The sequence below is a fragment of the Engystomops pustulosus genome, chromosome 9, assembly GCF_040894005.1.
Source record: "Engystomops pustulosus chromosome 9, aEngPut4.maternal, whole genome shotgun sequence".
Classification (NCBI taxonomy): domain Eukaryota; kingdom Metazoa; phylum Chordata; class Amphibia; order Anura; family Leptodactylidae; genus Engystomops; species Engystomops pustulosus.
Genome location: NC_092419.1, coordinates 79,355,333 through 79,382,253, shown reverse-complemented (window position 1 = coordinate 79,382,253; position 26,921 = coordinate 79,355,333). Strand labels below are relative to the sequence as shown.

The window sequence follows — 26,921 nt, the reverse complement described above, 5'->3', positions numbered from 1 at the left end:
CAGCCTGCCCCCCCCCTCCAGTGTACAAACCTATCTTGTGCCCTGAGGCCTAATTTCCTCTGCCTGACGACACCACCGCAGCCCTTTTTGGCCCCCCTTAAATAAAATGAACACAGCAGAGCCCCCATTTACAGAAATGTCCACAGCTGAGCCCCCATTTCACAGAAATGTTCACAACAGAGTCCCCTTTACAGAAATGTCCACAGCAGAGCCCCCACATAACCGAACTGTCCACAGCAGAGCCACCACATAACAGAAATTTCCACAGCAGAGCCCCCTTTTAATGAAATGTCCACTGCAGAGTACTCCCCCGTAAATGAAATGTCCACAGCAGAGCCCCCACATAACCGAGCTGTCCACAGCAGAGCCACCACATAACAGAAATTTCCACAGCAGAGCCCCCTTTTAATGAAATGTCCACAGCAGAGCCCCTCCCTTTACAGAAATATCCACATTGGGCCCGGGTGGAAAAATAAAAACGCTATACTCACCTCCGGCTTCTTCTACCCCTCGGCTCCATCGTCTCCTATTCCTGCCCTTGTGCCGTGCCCAAGACTATGACATCAGGCGGCCGTGACCCCACTGCGGCACTGCCCGTAAGAGGAGAAGGTGATGCCAGCGAGAAGGAGCCGGAGGTAACTATAGAGTTTTTTTTTTACCTAGTGATCTTCAGTACACTGATAAGATTTACAGTGATGTCACAGTACAGGGATAATGCACACAGTGATGTCACAGTACAGGGATAATACACACAGTGATGTCACAGTACAGGGATAATGCACACAGTGATGTCACAGTACAGGGATAATGCACACAGTGATGTCACAGTACAGGGATAATGCACACAGTGATGTCACAGTAGAGATAATACACACAGCAATGTCACAGTACAGAGATAATGGGACACATTTACTAAATGTGAGAAACTGCACTAAAAGTGCTTTGCCCGTGTATAATGCTCGTGCACAGCTGCACCACAAAACGTCATGTGCGACACAATAGTGGCACAAGCACTTCTGAAATACCTGTGCAAACAGTTTACCCCTAAAGAACATGCAAAGTATGTCAGCAAACTGTTGAAAAGCCCTTAGTAAATGTGCCCCAATATACACAGTGATTCACAGTAGTGGGATGATACACACAGTGATGTCACAGTACAGAGATAAATATATAAACATATTAACTCAGCATTCATTTCTTATGCAAAAAGATCACAATTTCTTTATTGATATATCATAGTATCATAGTATATAAGGCTGGAAAAAGACGCAAGTCCATCAAATCCAACCTTTAAGAATGAAATAAATGTTTTATCCCCATAACCCGTGATATTTTTGCTCTCCAGAAAGGCATCCAGGCCTCTCTTGAACATGTACATAGAGTCAGCCATAACAACCTCCTGCGGCAGAGAGTTCCACAGTCTCACTGCTCTTACAGTAAAGAATCTTTGTCTATGTTGATGGTAGAATCGCCTCTCCTCTAGGCGTAGAGGATGCCCCCTTGTCCTGGTCACAGGCCTAGGTATAAAAAGATCTTTGGAGAGATCCTTGTGCTGTCCGTTCAGGTATTTGTACATTGTAATGAGGTCTCCCCTCAGTCCTCTTTTTTCTAAACTGAATAATCCCAAATTTTGTAATCTGTCATTGTATTCTAGTTCCCCCATTTCCCTAATAATCCTGGTTGCTCTCCTCTGCACCCGTTCCAGTTCTACTATATCCTTTTTATACACTGGTACATCAGAAAGCATTCCACATCAATTTTATGTTTCGTTCTGGCAACCCTCCCAAGAAACAGATTGCTGGAGGGTATAGATCAGTGATGGAGAACCTTTTGGAGACCGAGTGCCCAAGCTACAACTAAAATCCACTTATTTACCGTGAAGTGCCAACATGGCATTTTAAGGAGTAACTTATTGCTACCTTTTCTTCCTCAATTTTCAATCGTATCAACCCCCTGAGGCCACCGATACAGTTGAAAGACTATATGCAGACTCTCATTATAGCTTCTCTCTGGGGTCTCTCTGTAGAATGAGAATGGTGGGCCCAGCAGGGGGACCTCCGAAGACATTGCAGTTCTGTCAACAGCCTCTCACTTTTCCTGCAGTTACAAACAGCCAATGTTGTCAAATATGGCACCGGTCCGAATCAGTCGGACCGTCTGACAACACGCCCCCTAATTTGTGGTGCATGGACACCAGCGCAGCTGCGCCACAAAAGGGTCACGTGTGACCCAATTGCAGCACAGACACTTCTTAAGTACCTGCAAGGCGTTTTATCCCCGAAAAAAGGTGCCCAGTCCAACAAAAGTACACAGCACGACCCTTAGTGAATGAGCCCCAGTGTATAGTGGACCTGAGTGGGGAAGCGACACATTCAGGAAATTGAAGGGAGTTATTCGCTCCATATCCAGCAAGCAACAGCGAGGGTCGAACATGGAAAGACCAGGTCCGTCTCCTAATATGTAAATGCTTAGGGTACTACCTGTTCCCTTTGTATAATACAGGCTGGCACACCCTGCCCGCATGTAATAACTTATCTCTCACATACGCTCTGCTCTCATGATCCTGGTACTGTTTGGAAATCTTTTCCTCCGCGCAAAGTCTGACTCGGTCCATTGTTGCCATAGTGACCATTACTGGCTAACGCTGCCTTTAATTAACATAGCAAGGTTTGTTAGCTTTGGTCTGGGCTCTCCTTCTCTCATTAGTCAGCGATCTGCAGCTCCCCGAGGAGCATCCCAGCTATGCATCCTCCTGTGGCTCCCTGCTGCCAGGGTAATTAGTCCCAGCATAGCATTGCCAAGGAATGCCACAATGCCAGTGTGATTCTGCTTTACCAGGTGAAACCCAAATCCGTGCTGGGCTGTCAGTGCAGTGATATTGTAATAAACAACTGGAGACTGACACATTTTACTCTGCTTAACCATTTCCACGCAATACTACAAATGAATCTGCATTACAGTAAGGCAAAGATAATAAAATAAAGATATTCATCTGCTAAGTTAATGCAAAAGAAATTCATATAGAACACTCCAAAGTCTGACAGATTTCTTATGGAGAGTTCCATAGTCTACACTAGAACCACCTCTCCTCTAGGTGTAGAGGGTGCCCCTTGTCTGTGCTGATGGTAGAACCAGCTCTCCTCTAAGTGTAGAGGATGCCCCCTGTCTATGGTGATGGTAGAACCGCCTCTCCTCTAGGTGTGAGGATGCCCCCTGTCTATGGTGATGGTAGAACCTCATCTCCTCTAGTGTAGAGGGTGCCCCCTGTCTATGGTGATGGTAGAACCACTTGTCCTCTAGGTGTAGAGGATGCCCCCTGTCTATGTTGATGGTAGAAGCACCTCTCCTCTAGGTGTAGAGGATGCCCCCTGTCTATGTTGATGGTAGAACCTCCTCTCCTCTAGGTGTAGAGGATGCCCCCTGTCTATGTTGATGGTAGAACCACCTCTCCTCTAGGTGTAGAGGATGCCCCCTGTCTATGTTGATGGTAGAATCGCCTCTTCTCTAGGTGTAGAGGATGCCCCCTGTCTATGTTGATGGTAGAACCTCCTCTCCTCTAGGTGTAGAGGATGCCCCCTGTCTATGTTGATGGTAGAACCACCTCTCCTCTAGGTGTAGAGGATGCCCCCTGTCTATGGTGATGGTAGAACCACCTCTCCTCTAGGTGTAGAGGGTGCCCCTTGTCTGTGCTGATGGTAGAACCAGCTCTCCTCTAAGTGTAGAGGATGCCCCCTGTCTATGGTGATGGTAGAACCGCCTCTCCTGTAGGTGTAGAGGATGCCCCCTGTCTATGGTGATGGAAGGACCACCTCTCCTCTAGTGTAGAGGATGCCCCCTGTCTATGGTGATGGTAGAACCACCTCTCCTCTAGGTGTAGAGGATGCCCCCTGTCTATAGTAATGGTAGAACTGCTTATCTTCTAGGTGTAGAGGATGTCCCTGTCTATGGTGATGGTCGAACCACCTCTCCTCTAGGTGTAGACGATGCCCCGTGTCTATGGTGCTGGTAGAACCACCTCTCCTCTAGGTGTAGAGGATACCTCCTGTCTATGGTGATGGTAGAACCTCCTCTCCTCTAGGTGTAGAGGATGCTCCCTGTCTATGGTGATGGTAGAACCTCCTCTCCTTTAGGTGTAGAGGATACCCCCTGTCTATGGTGATGGTAGAACCTCCTCTCCTTTAGGTGTAGAGGATGCCCCCTGTCTATGGTGATGGCAGAACTGCCTCTCCTCTAGGTGTAGAGTATACCCCCTGTCTATGGTGATGGTAGAACCGTCTCTCCTCTAGGTGTAGAGGATACCCCCTGTCTATGGTGATGGAAGGACCACCTCTCCTCTAAGTTTAGAGGTTGCCCCCCCCCTGGTCCAGTCTAGAACCTTCTCATAGAAACTGAGAAGATTAGTCTGACCGGACTGAGCACCACATTTTCTATGCACCTGTGGAAGAACAATCTGTTCATAATAAATCTTTAAATATTAAATATAATGGTTAATTTTTCACAGTACATAATTCAGGGTGTGCGTATACACACCATATACACACATACAATCAGTATACACATACCACATATATATATATATATATATATATATATATATATATATATATATATATACATACAGCATATACACACATACCCAATATTCCAGATCCCGGGGCCCACTGGCACTGTGGTCCCCATACCGGCTGCTATGGCTGCTGTCCTTGTAGCTACACATCTGCCTTTGGTGTTTGCCATCTGGTCCAGGTGATTTTTCTTTTGAAGGTCTCTTGCACAAGAATGTGATTTTCCTATGGCCGTAAAATACGTCTGAAACAGGCCATACGTCACCTGTATGTGATCCGTTTTTGCAGATCAGCAAAAAAAGAGAGGTTGTCACATATCATCCCACCACAAATACAGATGAAACCTGAGGAGACAACGTTTGTTTGAATGAGACTTTAGTGGTCTTGGGGCAGCGCTGCACTTTTTCTTGGCTACATTGTTGACATTCAAAAGAGAATTTACATTATTCCTCATCATGTCTTCCACCTTGGGATTTTCTTGGGTAAAGGCAGTTGAGAAGGCAACATTCAATAGACTGGCCCCTTCCTCATCTCCATCCAGGTTATAACTCTGAGTGCCCACACTCTCTGTTTGTCTCTCTAGCAAGCTTCTGTCTGTCTTGTTAGCAAGAAGGAATTAAGCATATATTTCAGAGTGAAAAGCATGCATGGAGGGAGGACAATAAGAGGCAACATAAGTGGAGTAGTAAGCACTTTACTCTGATAAGATATAACACAAAGGGGGTAATTTGTTTTTAGTGGGGACATTTGTGTGTGTCTTTTCTTGTTTTTTCCGGCTTATGGACTTATCTTTGAGGTCGATATATCAGGCAGCTGTTCCTAAAGGGTTTTTGTGTGACTTTTTATTAAAAAGTCGAACAAAAATCTCAAACTCTTGTTCAGCTTCTTTTAAAGTTTGTCCTACACATGGTCAGAACTGGAAATTTTTTGCAACTTTTTAACCTTGATTTGCGGCAAAATTGTGACTTTTTCAAACGTTTACATCTGGATTTTAAAGATATATCAGATGCAAATATGATCAGAGAAAAATTTTTGTGTGGTGAGTTTTGCTAGGCAAGTGGAAAAGTCACAAAATATTTCAAATGTGCCCCAAAATTTTGCAAAAATAAAAGGAATACAGGAGAAAATTCTAAGATAAATCATCCCCAAAGTTTCTAGTGCTTAGAAACTTTCTTGAAAATGTAGTGAAAATTTCTCAAAATGGAAAGAAGACACAAAAAGTGTTAAAGGGATTGTGTCACAAAATACACTAATCCCCCTCTAACATTATGAGGTTAAAGCATCTAATCAACATTGGATTGGTCTGGCTGCTAGAACCTCTAGCTATCATTAGAATGGAGCCATGAAGGTCCCCTGATGTGCCTCGGGGAATGGAGTTCCTAGTAGGAGAAGGACTGGTCCTGTGTGCACTGCAATAGGTCAAATTCATTGTAAAAGTTTGGAACCTAAAAATTTCTGCAGTGAAAATTTGTAACATCAATATGTATCCATGCTTCAAATCCAGGTGGGACATCTACAATGTCTCAACCACTTAAGTGCATATCCTAAATGCCAGTCACCTTCATATGATGCCAAGTCAGTTAGCAGAAATTGTTATCTACTTCATCTGTCCTGATGAAACCTTCCTGGTCGATATCAGTGTCTAACCTTACATATCGATTTTAATAGAATAGGCATAGGTTCTCAAATCCTTCTCAAAGCTTACCAAGATGAGTGGAAGATGTTATAGCTACCGAAAGACCCCTTAACACCATATTGACAAATTGGTCTCTGAACGTGCCATAGACTACAGTGACATGTGCATTTATGTATATATCTATACTATGTTTATTTGCAAGAGGCTTTGGAGTTTAATATTTGGATCAATCATACCATATTTTTTGCCCATGTTCTGATGTCTACAATCCTTCATGTAGTCTTGCTATAGTATATATAATAAAATAGTAAAATAAGGAACTGAATGAGTAACATTAAACCGTTTCCAGATCAATGATATATCAAAACATCGAAACAACCATGCACGGTGGCACAGCATATAAATGCCACATCTGTCACCCACTAATTACCTTCCCTCGACAGTAATTTGACAATAATAGGTAATAATTTGGTTGTATTTAATGACATAAAAGTCAAGTCTGGTGTATGCAACAAATCCAAATTAAAACATGAGCAAAATGAAAAATATTCCAAATCATATTTGTACGTTGCCAATGAAGTGTTAAAGTGTAATTGTAAAGCTATAGTGATTTTACCAAATTATTATATGTGATTTTCCCTTTGAGAACAAACAGAACGATGCCTACTTTGTTCTGCTTGTACTTTTCTTTCCAAAGTTATGGCATTTTCTGTTCTGAAAGTGTTTGACAAAATCTTTCTCACCAGCGGTGAAGTGGGCGGAGGCTTTGCCCTCAAGCTGAGACCAGTTAGCTTACCCACAAATCCCATGATGCCTTCTCTCTCAAAGTAATTTAGCATTTAATTCATTTAGTTTCCCACAAGTAAATCCACCAAACACTGCACAGTGCACATACAAGATATATACGGTGACTAGCCTGGTAGCTTCCATCACATGGAGGAGCAGGGGCCATGTAATAAGTGGTAGAAATCATAAGTAACCAGTTACATGCAGTCTACAGCCTGTTCTGTGTGAGCACTACGGGTTAATAGCTTATCTGGACAGGGATGATACTACTGATGACAAGGTGGGGGAGTGGAGCAGTGAGAAGAGCAGAGACAGACAGAGAAACTTCTGTAGAATCACAGACTGGGATGGAGGAACTGATAGGGAATAGGGGAGACTTGTACCTCACTATTCGGTGCAGGAGACATTTGCATACACATCCAGCTCTGCTGCATTCACTGTTCTGCAGACTTTCAGCTCTGCTACATTCACTGAAACATGACATCATCCTCATTGAGCAGGGTGCAGCAGCTCTACCCCCCCCCCCCCCCTATGAATATGTAGTTTGTTAAACTTTGTTTCTCTGTCGGATTCATAGGGCTTATCAACACATGGAAAGGAGGCAGCCATTGCAGCAATGAGGTAATTTGAGGGCAATAGCAAGGAAACTACTGCATATAAGTAATAAAGATAATAGGCAAAGTTGTTTTACATCCCAAGAGCTATTGATTTGTGCAAAATAAAAAAACTTTACAGTTACTCTTTAAGCATGGCACTTCCAGCAGTGATGCTCCTGGGATTTGGGCTACATGTCATTTGAATGACTTAGACATAACCCCAATTAGTAAAGATCATGTGGAAACTTTTCAATATATGTTAGTTACATTCATTAGAAGTTGTATCTAACATGTCCATATTCATAGTATACACAGAAGGGCTATCATTTTGGCAAATGTTTGGCTGGTGTACATTAGAGTATCACTTCTTCAATAAGTCATATGTATGTAAGTCAATATACGTTTTAGTAATATTGAAAAGTTAGTAGATACTGCATTTTATAAAGTAGGGAAGTCATTACAATATATACTGTACAGAAGATAAATAAAAAGTTACACCCAAGTTGAATAAATTAAATCTAGTACTTCCAGATGAATTATACATAAGAAAGTCCAACCCTCTGAGTTAAAATAATCAGTGACCCCCCCCCCCTTTTATTAAAATGTGTGTCAATAATGAATTACAATAGCTCAGTGCCTGAATACAGCACCAGAACTTATCTAAGTACATACATACAGCACCAGAATGGAACTAAGCATCTGTCTGTCGCTTGACAAAAACTGCACAGCAGTCAAAACATTGAAATCAATGAATAAAGACCAGGATTATTCACACTTGAACCCGTGCTGTGGTTTTTCAATGGAAGTTGGAAGTGCTGTTGGATTTTCTTTCATTTGCCACATTTTATATAGTTTTGTCTTGTCTTTACCTTCACATTTTTTTGTATTATTTTTTTTTTTACTTTCATAAAAAATGTTTTTATTGTCTTTTCATCCTGGGGTGGGGGGCTGATTATCTTGAATGATATCCCTGAGAGCATTGAAGAGGCACCTCACAGCCCCAAGAGGTGCTTATCTGATAGCAAGGGGTGCTTATCTGATAGCAAGGGTGCTTATCTGATAGCAAGGGGTGCTTATCTGATAGCAAGGGGTGCTTATCTGATACCACACATGGGGCAAACCCTGGTTAACTGCTGCAACTATCTTGGCAGTTAGCAGTAAGTGCAGACTGTTTAGAGATCCCAAACTGGAGTGTGACATTGAGTAGCTTCATGGTATGTAAAGGTTAATAATTTGTGAGGGGGCTTATTTTGTCAGAGGATGAAAACAAAACTGTCCATAAACTCCGGGCACATGGACAACATAAAGGGGCTTCTTCCATTTTACATCCCCCCTTTGTGTGCCACGACAGACTAAATAGTAAACTTGACTTACAACAAGAAGTTTGTATATCAGGCAAGAGGAGTTTCTGCCTGATATAATGGTCCAGACAACTAATATATAAAGCTGAGTGTATGTGTGTGTGTGTGTATGTCGCTAAAAGAATCTGCACCGTCAGGTTTACAATCAACAAATTTTGCACAGCCTCTCTCTGTGATACAGGGAACGTCTTAGACCTGGTTTTGAGCTGAAATTTTCACCCTGCACTTTCCAAAATACACTTATTAACCCCCATATACAGAAGGCATTGTCTGCTGCTGCTGTGGCAGTTGGAAGCAAAGCTGTGATTGGCTGCTATTCTGCCACAGGTCATTAATATGAGCTCTAAGTTTTGATTGGTTACTATAGGCAATAAGTTTAAAAGAATTTATGTGTGAGGTAAGATGGATAGGGATACAGACATAGGGGGAGATTTATCAGAAGTGTCTAAGGTAAAACTGTTCCAGTTGCCCATGGAAACCAATCAGAGATCAGCTGTAATTTTATAAACGGCTGTGGGAAAATAAAACTTGAGCTCTGATTGGTTGCCATGGTCAAGATACAGCATGCTCTATCTTTTTGCGGTGTGTGTCGCGGATCGGTGCCACACATGTGTGGCACCGTACTGCCACCGGGCCGCCATTACCATCTATGGGGACGTATAAGCGGCAGTAAAATTTTCAGCCTCATATTTTCAGCCGCATGTATGTTCCCATCAACTGCCGTGTGAATGAGCCCTTAGGCTGAGGGAATTCTGCAGAAAAACCACATGTTGAGGTGGTTTTGATGCAGATTTTTACTCTCCCATAGACTTCAATGTAAAAAAAACGCATGCAAAACTCAGCGAGGAAAAGTAAAATGATCGTTATTTTATTTTCCGTACTAAACAACAAAATCTGCACAGAATCCACAACGTGTGCCTTAATGTAGCATGTGTTTACAAGTCTCCGAGTAAACATGCAAGATATCCGTAAGACGGCTGCAAGAAGTCTCCCCATTATTCTTTTATCAATGAGAAATCTGTCATTCGCTATAAATATTTTAGTCTGTTTCCCCTTAGTGTATCTTTCAGGATGACGAACACACTTTCAATCTAAAATGAGTCACAAAGTCTGACAAAGAAGGAAAAAAATTTTATTAAACATTGTGCGGCACCCATGATAGTGTGGCGCCCTTCCAGAGATAAACAATGCAGAATCTAGGATCCAGCTCTGATTTTATCACACAATCTGCATGAATCTCTCACTTGTATTGTTATATTACAAATATAATCGTGTCTGCTGGAACAAATACATCTGTATTGTCATCATAGCGTAGAGATCCTCCCAATCCTGTTCATTGTGTATTCTCATCAGCACTTCTATTATCTGTTATGTGTGGGCTTTAAGGAGTTACTGCTACTGTATGTAGTATCGGAAGGAATGGAATGTGTAACCCCACTATTTTAGTGGGTCTGACCTTTTAATGTGCAACACATTGGAAAAAAGTGGACTAGGTATGCAAAGTTTCAACATGTCCAATCTTTTTTCATATAAGGAGCTTTCTAGCAGCAGTGGATTTTCCACACTTGCCCGGGGTCCAGGGGCGTAACCTTAGGGGGTGCAGAGGTTGCGATCACAACCGGGCCCAAGAGGATTAGGGGGCCCTTATGGTGTCACTTTCCCATATGAGAAGACTATTACTATAAACCATACATTATAGTCGGGGTCTGGCACAGACTTTGCACTGGGGCCCATCAGCTTCTGGTTACTCCACTGCCAGGGTCAATACACATTGGACCAACAACCACCAAAGGTTTATGGCCAGTTTGAAGCCCGTCCCAGGTGTCAAAGTAAGCCTGATGCATTGTGTGTATCATTGTGTTAAACTTAGAGAAATGTTGCCTAGCAGTAGGGTTCAGTCTGCAAATGTGGTACCAATATACAAAAAAGGATCAAAAATGAAACTACAGACCTGTGAGTCTAACTTCTGTTGTGGTGAATATATTTGAGGGTTTTGTTAGAGATACATCGGCATGGGTTTATAAAGCATTGGTCCTGTCAGACTAATCTGATTGTGTTCTGTGAGGAGGTAAGTTCCAGACCTGGACCTGGGGGAAGCTGTGGATGTTGTATATCTGGGCTTTCCAAGGCATTTGACACCGTACCACATAAAAGGTTGGTACATAAAATGAGACTGCTTGGACTAGGGGGAAATCTGTGTATTTGGGTAGGTAATTGGCTTAGTGATAGAAAACAGAGGGTCGACATTAGTGGCACATTCTCAGATTGGGTTGACATTACCAGTGGAGTTCCACAGGGGTCAGTATTGGGGCCACTTCTTTTTAATATTTTTATTAATGACCTTGAAGTGGGTTTACACAGTCAAGTTTCAATACTTTCAGATAATACTAAGCTGTGTAAAGTAATTAATACTGAGGCTGATAGTATAACATTACAGAGGGATTTGTGGAAGCTTGAGGAATGGTTGATGAGGTTTAATGTAGATAAATGTAAAGTTATGCACTTAGGCCATGGAAACAATTATGTTCTAAACATTCAGTAACATGACAAAACTGCAGCTGAAAAAGACTTGAAGGGATTGGTGGATGTGAAACTTAATTTCAGTGAACAGCAAATAAAATTATGGGATGTATCAAGAGAGAAATAGATTCTCATGATAAAGACATAGGGGCATATTTATCAGGACCATCGCAAATGCTAGCCTATTGCTGCCGCTGCGACTATGCCGGCGCATGATAAATAACCCCCATAGTTTTGCCCTTATATAAATCCCTGCTCAGACCACACATGGAATATTGTTTACAGTTTTGGGCACCAGTGTATAAAAAGGACATAGTAGACCTGGAACGGGTGCAGAGGGGAGCAACCAAGATCATTATGGAAATGGGGGGACTTGAGTATAATGGCAGATTACAAAATTTGGGATTATTCACTGTAGAGAAAATTTTGGTCACAACTCTGTCTACTTTAGAAAGTCAATAAAATTTTGTGACTCATACAAGCAAACTAAGCTCCATTTTTTTATTAATGACATTTGGTTTTATTGTATTCATTTGTTTAAAGTATTCTGGTTTTTGTATCAGATGCTCATATTCCCATATGTTGTGAGCACTACAACAAAGCTGTCTTTTTTATGCCTCTGGCCATCATGTATAACAACGGATTACATGGGTGCAGGGTGTCCCACCTCCACTCATGACTCAGACTGCGGTTTTGGGAACATAAAATCACTTCTTTGTTTAGCAGTTTGGAATAAATATCAACCCTGACAATACACTTGTACTATCCAGACCTTCTTGCTGTTATCCTATGTACTCGAAACTATACAATGACAGTCCACCCGGCCAGTCACACAAGCTGGGATCCCGGGGAAAAAAACCTACAACCGTTTTCAACCATGATTTAGTTATCTGTAAGGGAAAAAGTTTTAGTTTTCAGTATTTCAGACTTAAACTCTCTACGAGATGAACAGTCAATTATTGAGGAATGCCCCCTAGTGGTGAAAGATAAACTTGTCACACTAGTTGCAATATGAAAACAGGATCATTGCTAATTCTATGGAAAGAATGACTTCTTGCTAATTTGACTCTTAGTTGAAGCACAGAATATACAGAAAATGTAAATTTTCTGCAATAATTTAGATGCAATGTGTTACCGCATGTGTAGTGGAAAACATGAAAAGGCTTGTAATAAATTATGGTAAAGTGATGTCCGTCACTCGAGCTGGGGCCTACATCAGTAATGTCTATTCCTGCCATTTATCTGATGGCCATGCTGTTGCCAGGTAACCCGCACGTTCTCATGTAATGAAGTGTCACGGGGTTAGTTAGAGCTAGTTACTTCATTAAGGGGTCGTGACAATAGTTTTTAATAAATAAAGTGCAGCGGATGCCCACAGGGCTTTTCTGCTGCAGTATATAGCTGATAAATGATCGGCGGACATCTTTGTGAAGAATTTATTCCTGTGGCCTGCTGGGAAATATCTATGGCTTGCGGTTATGACTGGATCAGTTCTGGCCCTTTAAACTTGTCAGATAAAAAGCTGCTTAAAAATACTTTATGCAAGTTATATGTCATAAAATATTCATGTTTAAATTATTATACAGAATTATGATAAATTAGATTTTTTTTTTTCATTTCAGTCAATGCATTATGGAATATGACTGGCAGGCTGGAAGGGAATATTCCTGGTATATTGATAAGACACCAGTAGTGCCAGGTTCCTCACTGACTGAAAATGTGTTGGTTTTTGGCTCTGACCATCAGTGGAGAGCTTGGAAATTGGATTTATGGCAAATAAATCTCTGACTCTCAGCAAAGAAGCCAATGAGAAATTACATATGGATACGATACTTCCCAATGAACCGTCCTTATCCTTATATTTTTTCTTCTTTAGGCTAAAGTCACCCAGTTCTGAGGTCACGCAGTTTAAATTTAGTGGAAATGTGGAATTTTAGATGCATTTTGGGTAAAATTTTAAATAGCTATTTTGTAGCCATGAAGGTCACATATGAAGAAAAGCCTAATGCTTTACCTTACTTTAAGATGCTGTCACAGATTTAGCGTAAAAAAAAATTTTACGTTACAAAAAACAATAAAATATCTTTTATTGTACTTTTTAGAAATCAGTAGGTCAGATGTTATGTTTTTATTTTCTATCAGCTATCATCTCTACCTTTGTACACAGGTCACACCTGTGGAGCGACCTGGTGGTATCTCGCCACAGCAGGCTCTGGTCAAAACCGGGTTCCACTTTGACTCCGCTCCCAGGTGTTGGCTTATGTCATAGTCCGTGGTGGTTCAGTGGGTCCACTACTCCTGAATCCTGGCAAATACTAATTCATTCTGATCATATAACACATATAAAACACCCTTGAGAAATAGATCACAAAATCTAAAATCAACTTTTAAAATTATGCTAATAAACCTCTGCGGTTACCCTAGACCCTTTTTGATCTGGCTTTACAGTTTGTTGATTATAGAAGGAAGGAGGCCAATGATAACAAATATAAAAAGATTACCACTGTCACTTCTCCTGGATTTATGAATAAGTGTCCCTGGTTTATCATGCTTTTTATTATTTAGGAATGTCGATGGGGTATACACAGAAAACCCTACGCATCACTGCAGTCTTTCTGCTTTTCCAGCCCCATGCTCTCCTAATGCATCCTTTTTTGGTCTCTCTGGTTTGTAAGATTCATCGTAGAGAGTGTATGACTCAGGCCCTCTCTGTCACAGATCATATCCAAATTCACCCCCATACTCCCACCTTGTTCTGTACAGTATCTCTGCCTTTCCTCCCCCTCAACGCCCTTCACTCTCTTCTTCCTCTGGTAGTGGCCTCTTCTCTGCAGTTTTCTTAAAATTATACTTAAAATTGTAATGGGGGCAAATGCTCTTTCCTCCAATATGAATATAATCTGGGATCATTACATACATATAAGTGATTCCACACAATTTGGAGCTGTTGACAAGGTGACAGCCAACCAGGGTCTCTCCTGCTCATTTTTTGTGGAACTCTAAAAGGCCAATTACATTAAAACACTGGCTGATCCAAATTGGGGAGCCATCCTGCAACCTTCACAAATAGATATGCAAAGGTTTCCCATCTATAAAAAGGAATTAGCAGATAAAATTGCAGCTAGTCTTATTTTGGCATGCAATTGTCTTTTGTCGTCTTCCATTAGAGGTTTCATGCTGTGCTTGCTTCCACAAAAAGGCAAAGGCTTGTTCAATAGAACAGTGACTAGAACAAAATGTACTCGAAATATTAAAATCATTTGCAGGCAGAAAAGTTAATTTTTGAGATGATGTTTGAATCTTCAACTTGTTGAACTGGAATGAGGTCCTAAAATAATGATCATCATATAAGGGTGGATCTAAGGGTTCTGGGGGTTCTAGCTAGTTCAGCACAGAACTAAATTCAGATGTGACTTTATTAATATAGTTATCTAATGTATGGGGAATACTAACTCTTCTAAGGTCCATCATTAACTGTTATCTTCTACACATACATCTGTTTGCTTGGCTCCATTTGAGTAATAGTGAGATTGATCTCTCTTTATTCTGGCCTGGGCCTCTGCCCCTGCGTGTAACCAAGATTAATGGATGTTATTTGTCATTGTGAGGTTCAGTGCTATGAACATCATTAGTAATAGGCTCTGTTCACATTAGCGCTATGGCTTTTGGTATTAGTGGTGAAATAACAGTTATGACAGATCCGTTATGTAACGGATCCTGAAAGGAGATAAGAACATGGCATTATCTGCTATTCTGGCCATTGAAAAGCAACAGAAACCTGAACTAGTATGGATTCTAATGGTAAAATGAACATAAGTGGCAAAATTCAAATGGCAACAGAAAAAAAAAACACACAGGGGCACATGTATCATAGTTTCTGCTAGGCAAATTGTCAAATTTTAGCAACTTTTGCCGCTTTTGCGCCGTTTTTTAAGTACGCCTTGTCTGCACTTTTGTGCAGTGTGCCTTATCTATCATTGTTTTCCAGATATTCCGTGCAACATTTCACTTGGGTTTCACCTTTTTGCACCTTTTTTGGCGCAAATCTGCACCCTGTCCAGGGCAGGTGCAAAGGAAATTTTTTTTTTCATGGACCCGATTTTAACATGTAAATTGGAATTATTTCACATGCTTTAACTGTTTAAAGGAAACCTACCACTTGAAGTGGCAGGTTTAAGAAGGAAATACCGAGCACCAGCTCAGGGTGAGCTGGTGCCGGAGCTTATTTTTGTTAGTGTTTTAAACCGCTGTATCGCGGTTTAAAACACTTTTGAAACTTTATAGCCGCTCGGAGCTTACCATGCGCGCGGCTCTCCTTCACTTCCTATGTAGCCGCGCGCACGGTCGCACGCATGGTAAGCGCCGAGCGCGTACCTCCCTGGGCCGGCTATAAGGTTTAAAAAGTGTTTTAAACCACGATACAGCGGTTTAAAACACTAACAAAAATAAGCTCCGGCACCAGCTCACCCTGAGCTGGTGCTCGGTGTTTTCTTCTTAAACCTGCCATTTCAAGTGGTAGGTTTCCTTTAACATTTTGCACAGTAACCTCTTTCGTCAAAATTCTTAAATTTTTGCATTTTTTTTTATTGGTTACTTCTAAGGGGGAGGTCACACGTAGCAGTTTAATTGCGTTTTTAATGCATTTTGAAACTAATTACAACAGCTGAGGGAGGTGATTTGTCTTATTTTATTACTGTTAACATTTGTTTACAAAACGCAATATAAACGGCACATTAACGCATGTGAAATGTTAACAGTAATGTAATTAGGAAAATCCACTCTCCTCAGCTGTTGTAATAGGTTTCAAAATGCATTAAAATGCAACATGTTAAGTCCCAAATTAACAGTAGTGTCCTCTGTATATAACCCCTCACATGGCTTGTACCCTCTCCTGTATATAACCCCCTCACATGGCTTGTATCCTCTCCTGTATATAACCCCCTCACGTGGCTTGTATCCACTCCTGTATATAACCCCTCACATGGCTTGTGTCCACTACTGTATATAACCCCTCACATGGCTTGTATCCTCTCCTGTATATAACCCCTCACATGGCTTGTGTCCACTACTGTATATAACCCCCTCACATGGCTTGTGTCCTCTCCTATATATAACCCCCTCACATGGCTTGTGTCCTCTCCTGTATATAACCCCCTCACATGGCTTGTATCCTCTCCTGTATATAATCCCTCACATGGCTTGTATCCTCTCCTGTATATAACCCCTCACATGGCTTGTATCCTCTCCTGTATATAACCCCCTCACATGGCTTGTGTCCTCTCCTGTATAGAACCCCCTCACGTGGCTTGTATCCTCTCCTGTATATAACCCCCTCACATGGCTTGTATCCTCTCCTGTATATAACCCCTCACATGGCTTGTGTCCACTCCTGTATATAACCCCCTCACATGGCTTGTATCCTCTCCTATATATAACCCCTCACATGGCTTGTATCCTCTCCTGTATATAACCCCTCACATGGCTTGTGTCCACTCCTGTATATAACCCCCTCACATGGCTTGTATCCTCTCCTGTATAGAACCCCCTCACATGGCTTGTATCCTCTCCTGTATATACTCCCCCTCACATGGCTTGTATCCTCTCCTATATATAACCCCTCACATGGCTTGTATCCTCTCCTGTATATAACCCCTCACATGGCTTGTGTCCACTCCTGTATATAACCCCCTCACATGGCTTGTGTCCACTCCTGTATATAACCCCCTCACATGGCTTGTATCCTCTCCTGTATATAACCCCCTCACAAGGCTTGTTTCCACTCCTGTATATAACCCCCTCACATGGCTTGTGTCCACTCCTGTATATAACCCCCTCACATGGCTTGTATCCTCTCCTGTATATAACCCCCTCACATGGCTTGTGTCCACTCCTGTATATAACCTCCTCACATGGCTTGTGTCCACTCCTGTATATAATCCCTCACATGGCTTGTATCCTCTCCTGCATATAACCCCTCACATGGCTTGTGTCCACTCCTGTATATAACCCCCTCACATGGCTTGTGTCCACTCCTGTATATAACCCCCTCACGTGGCTTGTGTCCTCTCCTGTATATAAACCCCTCACATGGCTTGTGTCCACTCCTGCATATAACCCCTCACATGGCTTGTGTCCACTCTTGTATATAACCCCCTCACATGGCTTGTATCTTCTCATGTATATAACCCCTCACATGACTTGTTTCCTGTCCTGTATATAACCCCTCACATGGCTTGTATCCACTCTTGTATATAACCCCCTCACATGGCTTGTATCCTCTCCTGTATATAACCCCTCACATGGTTTGTGTCCACTCCTGTATATAATCTCCTCACATGGTTTGTGTCCACTCCTGTATATAACCTCCTCACATGGCTTGTGTCCACTCCTGTATATACTCCCCCTCACATGGCTTGTGTCCTCTCCTGTATATAACCCCTCACATGGCTTGTATCCTCTCCTGTATATAACCCCTCACATGGCTTGTGTCCTCTCCTGTATATAACCCCTCACGTGGCTTGTGTCCACTCCTGTATATACCCCCTCACATGGCTTGTATCCTCTCCTGTATATAATCCCCTCACATGGCTTGTGTCCACTCCTGTATATAACCCCTCACATGGCTTGTGTCCTCTCCTGTATATAACCCCCTCACGTGGCTTGTGTCCATGTGGATTTGAGTCATTTGCAACATAAAGTCTCAAAAAATAGACAAAATTTTCGCCTGCCAGGATAGGAAAAACTGAACATGTAAAGTAAAAAGACAGGATCATACATAAGGTGCAGAAAAGAGCTGACAAATGTCTCTAAAATTCACCTCAGAGAGACCAAATGTGTCATGGGCTTTGTACCAATTCTTTAACATAAACATTTTGTGAATTTTGGCACATTTTTTTCTGCAAATTTTTCTGCAAACATTGTAATCATTTTAAAAAAGTGATAGTGATGTGAAACGCAGAAAGTTTTTCTAGGGTTAGTATAGGAAGGTTGTGTTCAGGAGATGCATGTGCTGTATGACAAAGACATCTGTACACCTGCTGGGGAGTCTTCGCTCTTTTATTCAGGATAGATGCCGTCCCAGATGTGCTTGTCACATAAGGTCGTTCTTAACAATTGAAACATCTTGGTCAGAAGACATCCGGCTGTGCTCATTCCTTGCTGTTGGATTTTATGTAAACCTGCTCCCAGGCTTTGGATGGTCCGATTTAATATATTAAGATGAGGGTTACAAGGGGTCAAAGGAAGTCCAGCTCTATCTCTGCTTCCGCATATGACTACTCCCTTAGGGTATAAATCTTGCACATTTAATTAAATAGCATCCGATCTAAATGTATAGCAAAGTCATAGTGAATCTATAGTAGTACAGACGGTCCCCTACTTAAAGGACACCTGTCATCAGGTCTGTGTCACTTGTCCTGTCACTACTACCTGTTGGAGCAGCTCACAAGGATCCCATCCCTGCCTTTATCTAGTTATTTCATACATTATTCATTGTAAAATCATCTATTATTTATCATGTAAATGAGGCTAGTCACATGGTCAGAGGCAGTGATGTCACCCCTGTTACCCCTCCCCTCTCCTCCCCCTGCTCATGTCTGTGTGTAATGTATAGTAAAGCATTGCTAGTGTCTGTGCTGCATCTGCTGACATGCTGGATCCTCCTAATATACAGGTGAGAGACACAGACATCAGCTACACATGAATCTGACATGTTCTGCTGTAACATGGCTGCCTGGAGCTGCTGTATCTCTCCTGTACACACACAGGCTGCAGGGGGAGTGGCCACCAGCACCAGGAAGCACATCATTATACAGCCTCACACCATTATACAGGCTGTCAGTCAAGCACTGGGGGTGTGGCTGTGCCTCCCACTCATGAATAGAGTGGACAGCTTGAATATGCTAATGACTCATTGGACATTTCACAGGTCATTTGCTTACAGCTTTAGGACCTCATTGCTTATGTTTACAGGCATGTAGAGGGACAATGAAGGGATAGAGGCAATGCTCTCTAATGGCAGTTTAGGGGGGTTATTTTGCATGGCGGGTTCTCTTTAAGGACACCCGACTTACAGACGACCCCTTGTTACACACGGACCTCTGGATATTAGTAATTTGCTGTATTTTAGCTCCAGGCTACAATAAGCAGCTATAACAGTTATCTAAAGTGTCTGCAATTAAGCTTTATTGTTTATCCTGGTCCTAATGACAATCCCACAATTTTAAAATCCAATTGTCACAGAGAACAATTATAAAATATACAGTTCCGACTTACATACAAATTCAACTTAAGAGCAAACCTACAGAACCTATTGTGTATGTAACCCGGGGGCTGCCTGTACATCTATTTTACTATTTAGATTGCCATACCCTTTATATTATACTCTTTTTATTTGGATGTCATAAAATTTACACATTCAGGTAAAACCCTAAAACTTCTGTGCATTTTTTTCTCCAGACCTCTGGCAAAGTGGACTGTTAATAAAGTAGAAAATATTTAGGTACTTATAAGGTCAAGACTCCACATGGAACACATAGGAAAGTTTTTGTTGTTTTGTAATTTTTTTCACATTAGGTCCAATAAGAGCTATAAGAGTTATAATACTTTTATAACCATTAATACTTAGGTCGTAAAGTGTCTGTATTTGGTGAATCTACATCATATATTAGGACACTGCATAAACAGCATATACCCTAATCTCATACTGTACAAGCAAATTATATAAAATATATGTAATAATATAAATTATATACATAGATCTTTGCTGAGTATATATAGTGCCTTGGATCTGTGAACTACATCTATTTGTGTATTTGCCATCATGACCACTAGGTGGCATCATCTGACTTTGTTTTTGAGCCATAGAATAAGGAAGACTTTTCTCAGAATAAAGTTTGCGACTGCCAGGTCATTGTCTGATATGCAGCTAATATAATGTGGACAAAACAGATACATGTACATGACCCGGCAATGACTGAGTACAGGGCCTGGGAATAAACCATACACTCCTAGCTTAACCACCCACCTAACTAATAAAACACAGAGACAGTTTGGGTTGGAAAGGTGAATGGTCGCAGCTATATTAATAATAATTCTTGAATACAATCTGAAATATCAACACCACTAAAATTTGCATGCCTTCCAGGCGATAACAAAAACCTTGTAGAAAGAATAGTCTCCTGTAAACCAAAATTGCATGCTCAGCGCACGAAAACCACACCCCAGCTCCACTTGCCGCCGCCACCCTCCTAGCTGAGTGGTGAACGAAGGTGTGGCCCTAGACCAGTGGTGGCGAACCTATGGCACGGGTACCAGAGGTGGCACTCAAGGCCCTCTCTGTGGGCACTCAGGCCATTGCCCCAATTTCACCAAACAGGTCTGAATTTGCCCACCTTATTTCAACTGTATTGGTGGCCTCAGGGGCTGATACAATTGAATGATGTTGAAGAACAGGTAGCAATAAGTTACTGCTTGAAATGCCATGTTGGCAATGCACGGTAAATAAGTGGATTCTGGTTGTAGTTTGGGCACTCATTCTCCAAAAGGTTCGCCATCACTGTCATAGACCAACCATTGGAGACTATAAACTACACCTTCCTCCCCATTAAGCCCCGGAGAAAACCATCTGTTATTGTTCTTAAACCACCAACTTTTATTAAAGTGGCTACATTGCGGAACCACAGAATTTAAATGCTCCAACTGGGTGTTGCCAAGGACCCGCCACCTCACATGTGACATCCTAACTAACCCTAGCACTCCCCACAGACTCCTAAGAGAAAATTTAAGACTAAGTGTATCCCTACTCCCCAAAAACGCATGAGCGCTCCCTATACAAAGTCTTATCCTTCCTGCCAGCCCACTAAGGCATTATCCTCCCCCCAATAAACTGAAACCCAAAGTCTATAGCCCCCTCCCAGTCCAGCTAGTCATTCCCGCTCTCTGCCCACCTGCAGCAGGCTCCATACTCTCATTTTGGCGAAAAATAGAATACACTGTTCTTGGCTACAAACTCCTAAATGTATTCATAGCAACATGCAGATGGAGAGTTGTATGGTAGTGATATATCAATGAGCATTATACCATGTGGGAGCTCTAAGGGGGCTTTATACTAGGTGGGGTCACTAATGAGAGTATAAAACTTTGTGGGGACACTTATTGGGGATTTTTACAGTGTGGGGACACAAAGCTACATGTTTTAATATGTGTAAAATTAGCTGTAGTTAATTTGTTAGCCGTCAGTATATTAGAGCAGTGCCAGCATAGTGGGTGGCATTTGTATTAAACAATATACTCCAGAATATACCCCTTTAAAAATTCACTTTTATTAGAAAAGTTGTGCACTACATTAATGACATTGGGTTCTACTTCATCTTTTGGTGTAATCCTATGTTTCGATGATGAATTTTTGATTTGAAATTGAACGTCCAGGTTCTGTTCTTTTAGAAGGCTCCAGAAATTCACTATCATGATGTTGTATTTTTGTGCTTTAAATTTTTAGCTTTTGACACATTTATAGTGTATTGCTATTGTCTGTGAAGTTTTCTAATCTATTACATTTATGGTTGAATCAGTCTCTAACTAACCATTGTTCTGCTTCCTCCATAGGCTGTCTACAAAGCCTGGCTGTGCTCAGAGTATTTTAATGTGACCCAGCGACAGTGTCGTAATGGTATTCCCTGTAAGCAGTACTGCCTGGAGGTGCAGACCCGCTGTCCCTTCATACTACCTGACAACGATGACCTAATATATGGAGGGTTACCTGGCTTCATCTGTACAGGTGAGACACAATTCCAATGTTACGATAGAGAAAATAACTTGTGTACTTTACAATCAAACATGATTAGAGATGAGTCACTGTAATAGTTGATTTGTACATGTAGTATAAATCTGATGATTTTTCAGGCATTGAATCAGAATATTTTTTGTTTTGCCCCATAGGAATATTTTATATACGATAATAATGGAAGTCTTAACGGATCCTTTCAAATTTCAGTGTAAATTGTAATGATTTTCATTATTGTCAGTTTGCAGCACATCCTTTAGGCTGTTATTGTTATTTTAGTAAAAAAAATATTTGTAAAAAATTGCAAAATAACCATAAGCCGAGGCCCTTAATTTTACCACCAAAAACTGGGAAAACTAGTGACTGAGTATAAGCCGAGGGTGGGAAATGCATTGGTCACTGCCTCCCAGTATATAGCCAGCAAGCCCCCTGTACTATTTAGGCGTCCAGCCCCCAGTAGTACATGGCCAGCCAACCCCCAGTAGTATACAGTCAGCCAGCCCCGGTAGTATACAGTCAGCCAGCCTCCGGTAGTATATAGCCAGCCAGCCCTGAGTAGTATACAGGCAGCCTTCCCCAGTAGTACAGAGCCAGCCTCCTTTAGTATACAGCCAGCCAGCCCCCAGAAGTATACAGCCAGCCAGCCCCCAGTAGTATACAATCAGCCAGCCCCCAGTAGTATATAGTCAGCCAGCCCCCAGTAGCATACAGCCTGCCAGCCTCCTTTAGGATACAGCCAGCGAGACCCCCTTTAGTATGCAGCCAGTCCCCTTTAGTATACAGCCAGCCCCCTTTAGTATACAGCCAGTCCCCTTTAGTATACAGTCAGCCAGCCCCTTTTAGTATACAGCCAGCCAGCCCCCTTTAGTATTCAGCCTGCCAGCCCCCTTTAGAAGCCAGACAACCCCCCGTTTGCCTAGCACATAAAAAAATAAACTTACATACTAACCTTCCCCAATGCTCCTGTCCCCATGGCTTTTCTTCTGTCTTCTCTCTGCTGTATTAGCCGGCAGAGCACATGGCCACGACTCATACAGCCGGCTCATACAGCAGAGAGAAAAAAGAATAGGAGCCCCGGAGACCCGCACCTAGCATCTGGAGTGCTGGAAGGTGAGTATGTTTCAGGGTTCGGGGTCAGTGGACCCCCTGGACCAATGCGGGAGATGGTACTAGCCGACACCTGGGACTGCAGTCTAAGTGGCACCTGGTTTTCACCAGATCCTGCCCCAAAGCAGGATGTTCTTGCTGCGCCAGGGTGCCACCAAGTCGTTCCACAGGTGTGACTAGCCCGCGGTGGCAGCCGAGGTAGAGGTACAGGCTCAAAGTCAGAAACAGGCACGAAGTAAGGGAACACAGCAGAGGTCAGGTCCGAGGTCACAACAGGAATCCAGCAGTGCAGGGAATAGGAACAACGCAGGGAACACAGGAACACACTGGGAAGCTTTCTCTATGGCAATGAGTGCAAAGATCCGCCAGGCAATCCTGGCAACAGCTGGCCTTTAAGGAAACCCGGGTGTGCCAGCGCCAATCAGCAATGTGCTGGCCCTTTAAATCCTTGAGTGGCGAGGAGTGGGGACAGGCTCGTAGACCAGGATGGACGGGAGCAGGAGTGTGGAGAGGTGAGTTTGGTGCTGGGGCGGGGGGACAGCGCCACGGAGAGGGGCACAGGTATGCCCTCAATCCGAGACATGGATCGCGGGGGACCCAGTGACAGTATGTCAGTTTATTTTTTTATTAACTTGTGTATATTCTGAGGCGGGGTTTTTCAGCACATTTGTACATTTATACTGTAAAAAAAAAATATTGAGGACTAGTGGGGTTATATAGCAGGACAATTAAAGCAATATCCGTCGGTTAGCTTCAGCTAACCATCTCTAAACAGGATATAACTGCTGTACCTACTATAGTGACAGGATACAAAAAGTGCTTTGGGACTCAGGGTGGATGGGGATGAAATTCTGCCCTACCAAATTCTCCCCTCTTTGTTTCTCTTTTATCCATAGAGTGCAGCTAAATAATATAATTTAGGCCCTGCCTTAGGATGCAATGATATAATGGATTAATCCAAATAATGATTTGGTGCCAAGTTCTCAAACTCCTTTCACTTATTCTTTACTATCAGTATGTACTGTGTGCAGAAATCCCAGTGTATTCCTATGATATACATCTTAAAGGAATGTCATTTTAAGCTTGTGACAGGTTCCAAAATCCTATGCTATGCTAATTTATAAATTAATTTTCAGCTTTCTGAATCATTTTAGTACTTTATATAAGTTTTATCACATTAAAGATTACTTTGCTTCCTGCCAGCAGTGTGTGGTGAGTCCCGGGAGGTTGGGGATCTGCAGCCTGTGCCATTGTCAAAATCACATTCCTTGTGACAGTTTTGCTTTATTACTGCTCTCCCCTTCAGTTTTTCCTAAGATACAGTGAGTATGGGAACTATAAAGACCCCCTTTTCCCTCAAGGTTTCATTGCAGTGAATTGGTAAGTTAAAAAAAAGTTCATTTTGCTCATTATTGTACACTCTGCACCCCATCTTGCCAGAAAAAAATAAGATGTAGATATCTTTGCTAATTTATTAAACAAGTAAAACTGAAATATCTCTTGGTCATAAGTATTAGAACTTTTTGCTGTGACACTCATATTTAACTCACATGCTGTCGATTTTACTTCTGTTCCACCTTGAGATGGTTCTACTTCTCTATTACAGTCCAGCTGATTGGACAGTGCATGTCAGATTGGGCATTGGACAGTGCATGTCAGATTGGACATTGGACAGTGTTTGTCGGAGCACATATGAGAATCCTATGGTCTAAGGAACTGCCCGAGGAGCTCAGAGACAAAATTGTGGCAAGGCTCAGATCTGGTCAAGGTTACAAAAAATTGTATGCAGCACTCAAGGTTCCTAAGAGCACAGTGGCCTCCATAATACTTAAATGGAAGAAATGTAGGAAGACAACTCTTTCTCAACCTGGCCATTCAGCCAATCTAAGCAATCGTTCGAGAAGAGCCTTGGTGAGAGAAGTAGAACCCCAAGATCACTGTGGCTGAGCTAGAGAGATGCAGTAGGAAGAAAGTTTCACAAAGTCTCTGCAGCCTCTACCAGTCAGTGCTTTATGGCAGTGAGAAATCAGATTGTCTGGTCTGATGAGTTGAAGATTGAACTTTTTGGTGTTAATTCTAAGCGGTATGTGTGGAGCGAACCAGGAGCTCCTCATTACCTGCCAAATACAATCCCCACAGTAACACATGGTGGTGGCAGCATCATGCTATGGGGGTGTTTTTCAGATGCAGGAACAGGAGGACTGGTTGCACTTGAAAAAAAGATGAATGTGGCCAAGTACAGATATGTCCGGGATGAAAAACTCTTCCAAAGTGCTGTGGACCTCACACTGGGTAGAAGCGTTACCTTCCAACAAGACAATGACCCTGAGCACACAGCTAAAATAACCAAGCAGTGGCTTCACAACAACTCTGTGACCATTCCTGACTGGCCCAGCCAGAGGCCTTACCTAAGTCTAATTAAACATGTCTGGAGAGACTTGGAAATGTCTGTCCACCAACATTAACCATCCAACCTGAAGGAACTGGAGAGGATCTGCAAGGAAGAATGGCCAAGGATCCTCAAATTCAGGTTTGAGAAACTTGTTGCATCATTCCCAAGAAGACTCCTGGCTGTACTAGCTCAAAAGGTTCTGAATACTTATGACCATGTGACATTTCTGTCAGTGTACATTAATGAGCAAAAAAGAGTGAAGAATGTAAAGAGGTCTGAATACTTTCCGTACCTACTGTATAGTAGGATAAATCCATTGCAAGGAGGAGGCAGGTGAGAAAGGCTAAAGCTAAAGCATGACATTGGATGCAATGTAGTGTGAGCTATTGGACTGAGGCTTTATATTAGTGCTGTGTGATAGGACTCCATAGCTACTCCAGAGACATAATTAGAAGTGTAGTTTGCATGAGAGAAGCCCTATCAAAGAGAAGAAGGAATTTAGTTGGCAAACAACCCATAAATTGTACTAGGCAAAAAAACAACTATGCTGCACAGTTATAGGCAAGCAAAATTACTAAGTGCCTTTTTATATTTTTAACTGGCAGTAATTTAGTACATGTAGCATTTTTAACCATTTTGTACCATCAGAATTTTATAGTGGAAAGATTATCCCGGCACTTGCTCCACAGACTTGCAAGACATTCGTAGTAAAGATTCTCTTTTATTGAATACACAATATAAAACTGAGAGCACGTATCCAAAGAGTCCAATACACAGACCTACGCGTTTCGGCGGTCACGCCTTATTCATGGTCTACTACTCAGTGGTAAATACATGCTATTTAAAATAAACCATCATGTCATGTGACACTAGGTAACTGCCCTTCCCAGATCACGTGATAGCCGGTAACGCCCACTAATCACATGATCTAGGAGGACACCGAAACAATGCCTCCGGATGATGTTGCTCCTTTTTCACAGCAGAATTTTATGCCCACTTTAGACTACCATATACTCCAGTATAAGCCGAGTTTTTCAGCACAAAAACATGCTGAAAAACCCTAAGAGGGTGTCGGAGGGTGAGTACACTTTTTTTTCCTACAGGCATTATATTGGGGGTAGTGGTTACAGGCTATATACTGGGGGGGGGGGCTGGCAGGCTATATATAACAGGGG

General features: G+C 42.1%; 1 protein-coding gene across 1 annotated transcript in view; it reads left to right on the top strand.

Annotated features, from left to right (window-relative positions):
- The window catches only part of NALF2 (NALCN channel auxiliary factor 2), a 116,678-nt gene that overhangs the window by 74,018 nt on the left and 15,739 nt on the right, over window positions 1-26,921 (top strand). Inside the window, exon 2 of the mRNA XM_072124292.1 lies at window positions 22,070-22,241. Within this exon, the coding sequence (XP_071980393.1) occupies window positions 22,070-22,241 (172 nt within the window). The remainder of the gene's footprint in view (window positions 1-22,069; window positions 22,242-26,921) is intronic.